Source organism: Athene noctua, chromosome 36 (assembly GCF_965140245.1).
Source record: "Athene noctua chromosome 36, bAthNoc1.hap1.1, whole genome shotgun sequence".
Lineage (NCBI taxonomy): Eukaryota > Metazoa > Chordata > Aves > Strigiformes > Strigidae > Athene > Athene noctua.
The window spans coordinates 135,041-143,124 of NC_134072.1; the positions used below are offsets into that span (position 1 = coordinate 135,041).

Genomic DNA, 8,084 nt, shown 5'->3' on the forward strand with positions numbered 1-8,084 from the left:
ACGCTGCCAGGATGAAATGCTCTTTACTTTTAGAGTGATCAAACTGCAGAGGTCTGACAAAACTTCCCGGGGGGGTCAGTGCCACTCGTTCCTTTTCCTTTCCTGACTCCCTGACTGTCCCTGCACAGGCCTTCACACCTGGCCAGCGCTGCCTCTGCCCCTCGGGGTCTCTGCTGCAGAGTTTCTCTGTGTTTCCTTCCCCGTTCTGTCAGGGAGCAGCCAGGGCGCTGCTGAGCACGGGGGATTTCCCCTTTCAGTCCCACGAGAGCCGAATCTGGGGGACTCACCCCCAGGAGCTTTCTCCTGTCGCAGCCTCATGGACGTGGCTGCTGCCGTCCCCGGGTGTGTCTTCCACAGACTGATGCTGCACCCAAAGGGCAGGTACACAGACACGGGCACAGACACACACACCAGTAATGTGAAGGGCAGAACAGACTGACACAGGCAGGCCAAGGCCTTTACCAGCACCCCTGGGTCCGTAACCAGCCCATCCATCGCCAGGAGCACAGGCCGGTCCTTCTCTGCCTTTCCCGACGGGCAGGACTGGATGTTTACTAGTGAAACACAAACGCCCTTCGCTCCCTGGATTCACCAGCGCAGCACGTGCAGAGATGGCTCAGCTGACAGCAGGGACACCGAGCGCCTGGGATATGGGTGCTGGGATGGCCAGCTCCTCAGCCCGGCTTCAGGGCACAGCCTGGCTCTGCCCAGAGCCGTGTCTCCCGGGTCACGAGAGTTCAGGTTCAGGTTCACCGGAGCCCTGTACACACGCACACCGGGGTCCCACCAGCAGCCAGCCTAAGACACTCTGTGTTCCAGCTGCTGTCCCCAAGACCTCTCGCCCCTGTGACCAGTGGTCCCTTCTCCCACTGCACCCTCACGCTCCCCTCCGACCAGGCTCGGGGTCACCCCTCGGAGTCACTCTTTCCCTTTGTGCCCCACTTGGCTGCTGCAGCCTCACTTTGCAGGTGCTGGGCATGGAATCCTTGCCGTGCACGGGAGACGGAAAGGAACCAAAGCCTGGTGAGCTCGGAAACGTGGAAACTTTATTCAGCAGCTAAGAAAATGTCCTTTTTTGTGCAGGTGGAGGGCCGTGGGCAGGACCGAGCAGGCCGCTGACGCTGAGGCTGCCCTTGGCTCAGCAGGCAGAGCCCCTGCAGGAGGTGGCCGTGGTGCACTGCAGCCTGCACTGGATCCTGTCCATCCTGCTGCTCAGCCCTTCCCACAGGTTCTGCACCAGCTCCTGCAACCAGGTGAAGAATGGCACCAACTTCTGCGGTAGAAGGGTGTCGGAGCTGAAGCCGCCTGATGGGGTTGCTGTTGGCCTCGGCGTCTGCAAGGGGGTTGATGGGAAGGCCGGCCCTGGCGTCGGAGCAGCCGTTACTTCTGGGCTCAGCCCCATCTGTTCCAGGATCCAGCTGTAAAAGTGCTGAGTGGAGGTGTAGATTCCAGGCCGGTTTGCTCTCGTGCAGCCTGTCCCCCAGCTGGTCACCCCAACGAGCCAGAAGTAGTCAGCAGTGCTGTCTCTGCAGACGAGAGGACCGCCGCTGTCCCCCTGCAGCGGAGGAGAGAGAGTCAGGGTGGTGGCGGGTGGCCGCTGGCAGCGTTAGGGCGGGCTCCTTCTCTCTGCCAGCACCCCCAGAGCTGTGTCCCCAGCACAGAGGCTCTGCTCAGGTGCTGGGGCCGACAGGACCTTGTCTGGGAGGGGGTGGTGGGCCCGCGGGGTGGGGCTGGCGCTCATCTCCGCACAGCGACGCTGGCCGGGTGCGAGAGGGATGTTCCAGGGCTGGGAGCCGGACCTCGGGGCTGCCAGGAGCGCTGGGTGGGCTTTCTGGGCAGAGTCCCGGGCCTCTGGGGCAAGTGGGGCCAGGGGCAAGGACCTGCAGCTGGGGAAGGGGCGGTGAGCCCCGCCAGCGGCGGGGACCCAGCGGTGGGAGGGCGACTGGCCAGGCACAGCCTCTGCCGGGGGGTGTCTGGGCGGCTGTAGGGGGCTGCCGGTGCCGCTGGGCGCTGCCTTGTCGCAGGCTCCTACCTGGCAGGTGTCGATGCCGCCCTGCGCGGAGACAGCGCACAGGCTGTGGGGGTGGAGGGCCCCTGCGTACCACCGGCTGGCGTTGCAGACGCTGAGGTCGATGAGGCGGACCTCGGACTCCTGCAGGACATCCGTTGTTCCTGCAGCTGTGAGCACAGAAAGGAATCAATGCCCGGCAGCTCCTGGCCAGGTGTCCTGCCCTGTCTGGGGGAGCCCCTCCCTGCCCTGGGCCTTGGCTTTGCCCCGGCGTTGCCCTGCTCTCTCGCCGCGGGCCCTGGGCCAGGCCCCTCTCTCCACGGGCACACGTCCCCGCAGGCGGGCTCTGGCTCTCGCCTCCGCTGTCAGGAAGCCCAGCCCGCCATCCCCGCGTGCCCAGCTCGCGCTCGGGACCCGAGCGCTCTTTGGGAACTCACCGCTCGCCGTCGAGGCCCTCCAGCCGCTGACGTAGCAGGGCGTCAGCTCGGACACGTTCAGCGAGACGTCGGGCACGCAGGCGAGCTGGACGGAGCGGCTGCACTGCACCGGCTGGTCCAACTCCAGCAGCGCAACGTCCTGCCTGTGCGGGATGTTCCTATAGTCCGCGTGAACCAGAAGCCGCTTGATATTCCGCACTTGGGCCTCCGGGCCCAGCTGGGTCAAGCGGGTGGCCCCGACCACCACGCGCCACATGGTGACGTTCCTGGAAGGCAGATGGGGAGAGGGCTCAGAGGGAGCCCAGCCACGTGCTGCCGCAGCCCAGCAGCTCCCTGCCCTCTGCTTCACACGGGGCAGAGGAAAGCAGCGCTACGGAGGCTCAGACTGCCCCTGCGTGCCTCGGGCTCGAGGCGTGTCGAGCTGGAGGCCGGAGGAAGCCGGGGCAGGAGCCCAGCTCTCTCCTGAGCAGCCTCTCAGCCGGGCTCTGCAGTGCCCAGGCACCGGCCGTACGGCAAGGCGAGGGCACGGGAGCAGCCCGCGGTGCTGCGGACGGGGCGCCCGCGAGTGCCGGGAGATATCCCCGTGCCTGGCCCTCCTTACCTGGCCTCGAGGAAGCAGTGGGCTGCTGTCAGGACCCACTGTGGGCTTATGAGGGACCCTCCACACACATGTCCCGTGCCTGCTGCCCAGGGATCCTGGATGCTGACGATCCAGGGCTGGGACCCTGCCAGGGCGTCTTTTCCCCCGAGCACAGGCGAGGTGCCGTCGTCAGCAGCCACGTTCCGGAGCCCGCAGGTCCCTCTGCAACCAAAAATCTCATCAGCGTCCTGCTCGACAGCTGGCGGCTGTCCCGGCTGAAGGTCAGCCCTCTGCCCTCCCCACGGGGCGCTGCACGCACAGCGAGGCCGGGGAGCCCCGGGGGGTGGGCGGGCGGCCACCCCCGTTTCTGCTGTAGCCCCGCAGGCCAGTTGTGCCAGCAGCCCGGGTGCTGCCAGGAGCCGAGGCTCCCGCGTGGGGCTGGGGAAGCCGTGCTGTGGCCACGGGGGGCCAGCGGGGACCCTCCAGGGAACCCCAGCAGGCTGCCCAAGCTCCCTGCCAGAGCCTCGGCCACTTACCCACAGCTGTCCCAGGTGCCCTGCGCAGGCCGGCACAGGGCCAGCACGACGAGGAGACGGAGCAGATCCATCACTGCCAGTGCCATGTGCCAGCTGCCAGAGCTGAGGGGTGTCACCACCAGCGCAGCAGCCGACAGAGTGCCCACAGGGCTCGCGGTGCCCACAGTGCCCTTGGCAACGAGGCTGATGTCACAGGGTTGCTGGGTCCGGGGGCTGGGCACAGTGGTCTCCCGGGGCGGGGGGGACAACACGGGGGTTTCCAAGCACGAGGGGAGGCAGACGCTGGGATCAGACACCCCCGCACACCCCGCTCAGTGCTCCCTGAGAGCTCCCTGCTGTGGGCTCACGGTTACAGTTCAAGCTGACTCTTTTTTCACAGATGTTCAGTTTCCACATGAACATCATGCTACTATGTGAAAAGGCAAGAAAAAGCTTCCGCAAGGTCTTACTACAAGATAAGGCACTACAAGGGATATGAACATCTCTCCCAGCCCTCACACAGAATTGAGGTGTTTCAGTAATTATCAGGTGAACAGAATACACCCAGCAGAGGAAAGCTGATGCAGAGAAATGATTACTCGTTCTGAGATTTATTTACTTACAGCAAACTGCTTAGCAACTTATTTACTTACTTAGAGCAACTTAGAGTATTTCTGAATATTGCTAACAATCCTGCTTGCCCAGACCGCTCTGTGGAATGTTACCAAGGACTGCTGTGTTCATCAAAACAAAGCAGTTCACTGTGAAAATCCACCAACAACTGCAGCGTTCAACAAAATATCATGGTTTTGTCCTTGGGGAACAGTTGTGCCCTAACTAGTCGGCTCTTGGTGACGAGTAAAGATAGCATGTATGGACGGGAGAAGTTCCATTGGTTCTCTTAGATAAGGCAGAAAGAATAAACCAGCTGGCAAACACTCTTGTTATTCCAGAAATTGGCCAAGAGAATCTGCACATGCTCCGGGGAAAAGCACAAGGTGAGAAAGACTCTGAGCCTTCCTCCCAAAGCTCCCCCCCCCGGAGACGCCCCCCCGGAAGCAATGGGCAGGGGCAAAGAGAACATCCACTGCTGACACCAGCCTCTAGAACTAACCCGGCCTCACGCCTGCACATGGGTGTTTGTGTGATGGAACCCAACGAATACGGATATCCACACTCGGTGAGGCTGGGGTAAAATGTGCGGGGGGGGCGCAAGCTGTGTGGAGGAACCCCCTGGCACCCCGGCCGGAGTACACATACTGCTGTATCACTCTATTCCAGTCTAGAGTCTGTTTTCCACAAGTCAAAGCATCACCTTGAATCAAACTCTTCCCAAATTCTACACACTCTGAAACACACTCGGTTTTAATCACTGCTACACATAATATTGTGGAAACGATGTAGGTGGAACGCAGCAGTCACATCTTAGAAAGAATTTTACATCAGTAACAACTGGCAAAAACCAAGAGAACCTTGTTTTCTAGGAAAATATATGACTCACAGAGTAGCCAACACAAACTCTCTCCTCAGTTCTGTCCTACAACAATCACTCTCAAGTATCTTCAGAAAGGTAACAGCGGAAATTAGAATTCAGAAACTCGAGCAAAGGAGCAGAAACACTATTGAATTATGGCTCTCATAGCGCTTCAGAACTGAACCTTCTCCAGAAATATTTTTTTTTCCTCTATTTGAGCGCTAGTCACTATAACAACTCACAACCTGACCATCTCACTTCAACCATCACTAACAGCCCTTGTTTCTCAGGAACCAGCGGCCTTTTCTCTTCAATCGTTTACGTGATTGAAGCCATCAAGATAAGCTTGATCGGTCTTCATTGCCATTTAATATTACAACTGCACCCGAGGAAAAATTTCTGTGCTTGAAAACCTGTTCATTTCTGCCTAAAAGTTGTCAGCGATTTAAAGAAAGGTATCACCTCTCCACTAAGAACCTTCCATCCCATCTGTAGGCAAACACAGCCAGCCTTGCAAAACCACAGCATGCAGCACAAACAGATTTTTAAAAGAACTGGCTAATTAGCCATCTCAACTTGGGAAAAATAAAGGCCACAAACAGATAATATCACAACTTTTAACAGAAGCATCTGATATTCAACCGCTCACCTTGAAAATCTCTTGTTCCAAGTTCTCCTTCCCAGACAACGTCTCCAGGAATCCGCAGTAGAACTCCATTTGTACTGTCTTGCCTTCAGTGAGGAGCACCCCGGTGTCCCTCAGGACATCTCCCCCTTCCCCAGGCAGTAAGACAGGAGGGACATGGTGCCCTGGATGCAGCCCTCCGCTTGCTGCCGGGACACCGAGGCGGCTGCGGCCACCTTGGAGTATTTGAGGGGCTCCAGCTCCTTGTTGCCTGAAAAAGAACAAGAGAGGGACGGAGGCGTTCAGCCAGTGGCCCTTCCACGGGCGCTTCCCTAGGCGAAACGATCGTTGCCTCGCCCAGAAAGACAAAACCCCCAAATTTTTGGCTCTGCTCTGCATAGGGGGAGTCACTTCCAAGGAGTTCTCAGCCCCAGGGAAGGGACGCGATGACCGCGAAGCCAACCGGGGTTTAATCCGCCCTCTTACCGGGCAGGTAGGCCTTGCTGTCCGTCAGGCTGCGGACCAGGACGGGGTTTCTGGCCAGGCAAAAGACCTGTGGATAGTCACGGCCTCCTCTGCAACCTGGATCTGTCTGGAGACAGCGTCGAAGCAGCCGAGGAGGGCGGGAATTCGGACACCCTGGAACAGAAGAGAAGGAAGGACCGAAGGGTGAGGACGGGAGAGGGAAGAGCTGGAGCTGGCCCTGAGCAGGGACGGTGCTTTGGATGGATCCTGCCCGCTCCTGCTTGGGGAGGAGACGCTGAGTCCTCCCCCTCTGAAGTTCTTAGCCTGCTTCTTGTATAGTCCCGACACAAGGCTGGCTTAAAACCCAGCCAAGCTAATCCTATGGAGGCAGTTTTAACAAAGGAGGGGGAATTGACTAAACACAGGGGGTTTGCTACATTAAAACAACTCAGGACATAGAAACTGCTCACTGTACCTAAGCTTTTCATTAGAACATCTTGAAGTCTTTCCCAGATTTGGGTGAGATTACATTGTGTGGAAGAAAGATGAAGATGACCACCCTGAAACTGAAGCAAGGATTGGAACCAGAAGAGAAGAATTTCTGAGACAGGGGATGGTAGTGAACTTCAATCACAGAATCACTGGGTCATCTCATTTGGAAAAGCCCTTGAAGCTCCTCCAGCCCTGTAAGGGGGAGGCGCGCAGAAGATCTTGCGATGTACGGGAAAAACAGAGGCACATGAAAAGATCTCGTAATGCACGGAAAGAACAGGGAACTAAAGATCTCGCGATATACAGAAAGGGGTATATAAAGCAATTGCGCAGTTAATAAACCGAACAGATAGCATCCACCATATTGGCGTTTGTGCTCTCTTTTCCCGTGGAGGTTAACCTCCTGCAAGGGTTAGCTGTGATCTGAGCACCACACCCCTGTGGCTAAGCAGATGGAAAAAAACAGCTAATGCCTTACCACTACACAGCCCAACCATGAACCTCACCCTGACCGTTCCCAACGCCACCAGATCCCTCAGCGCTGGGTCAACCCGACTCTTCAACCCCTCCAGGGATCCCGGGGACTACCCCCCTGCCCTGGGCAGCCCATTCCAACGCCCAACAGCCCCTTCTGCAAAGAAATCCTTCCTCAGAGCCAGCCTGACCCTGCCCTGGGCAGCTTGAGGCCATTCCCTCTGGGCCTGGCGCTGGGTCCTTGACTCAAGAAGCTTAAACCCAGCACTCTGCTCCCTCCTGGCAGGGAGTTGCAGAGGGCCAGGAGGTCTCCCCTCAGCCTCCTCTTCTCCAGACTGAACCCCCCCAGTTCCCCCAGCCGCTCTCCAGCAGAACTGTGCTCCAGACCCTGCACCAGCTCCGCTGCCCTTCTCTGGACACCCTCGAGTCATTCAAGGGCCTTTTTGGGGTGAGGGGCCCAAAACTGAACCCAGCAATCGAGGGGCGGCCTCACCAGGGCTCAGAGCCCTTCCCCGTCCCCGCTCCCTGCTGCGCAGTTCATTTGCAGCCGCTCACCCAAACGCCCTCGCTCCACCACGGTCCCTGCACCCCCGTTCTGGACGCAGCGCCGGGCGGTACAAATCCTCTCGCCGTGCAAAGTCTGAATTGCTTAAGGCAGCGCTTCGTGGCGGTGAACCGCCACCTGGCGGACCTGCGGGAAGAGCAACGCTGTGACACGCCCGACAAGTAGCGCCTGGAAAAAAACACCCCCCCGGCCCCCCTGAAAACCCCTCAACGAACCCCAACGCACCCCCCACCGCCTCACACCCCTCCCCAGGGCCCTGCCCCCATACCCCCCCCGCCCGCCCGAAGAATAACGACACGAACAGACCTTATTTCCTGCGGGGCCGGGCCAGCCAGCGCTCCACGCGCCTTCTCCTGCGCTCTCCAAAGGGTGTTTCCGCGCCGCGCGGGCCGCGCCCGCAGGGCCCGGCACCGGCCCCTCCCGGCGCACGCAGCCTGCGCGGGTCAAGG

The 8,084-nt window shown here is 59.3% G+C and overlaps 1 protein-coding gene across 1 annotated transcript; it reads right to left on the reverse strand.

The window, feature by feature from the left end:
• Positions 1-1,036: 1,036 nt before the first annotated feature.
• LOC141972827 (acrosin-like) lies at positions 1,037-3,647 on the reverse strand. Its single transcript, XM_074930864.1, has 5 exons — positions 3,562-3,647; positions 3,047-3,247; positions 2,446-2,711; positions 2,033-2,178; positions 1,037-1,555 (listed from the first exon to the last, which is right to left on the reverse strand). The coding sequence occupies exons 1-5, from the start codon at positions 3,645-3,647 to the stop codon at positions 1,139-1,141; spliced, it is 1,116 nt and encodes a 371-aa protein (XP_074786965.1). The 3' UTR covers positions 1,037-1,138.
• Positions 3,648-8,084: the final 4,437 nt, after the last annotated feature.

Excerpts from the sequence above, each read along its gene's own strand:
- LOC141972827 (XM_074930864.1), bottom strand. The coding sequence starts at position 3,647 with ATGGCACTGGCAGTGATGGATCTGCTCCGTCTCCTCGTCGTGCTGGCC. Across the intron at positions 2,712-3,046 it reads CACTGCTTCCTCGAGGCCAG|GAACGTCACCATGTGGCGCG; the intron begins GTAAGGAGGGCC and ends TCTGCCTTCCAG. Across the intron at positions 1,556-2,032 it reads GCGGCATCGACACCTGCCAG|GGGGACAGCGGCGGTCCTCT; the intron begins GTAGGAGCCTGC and ends CCTCCGCTGCAG.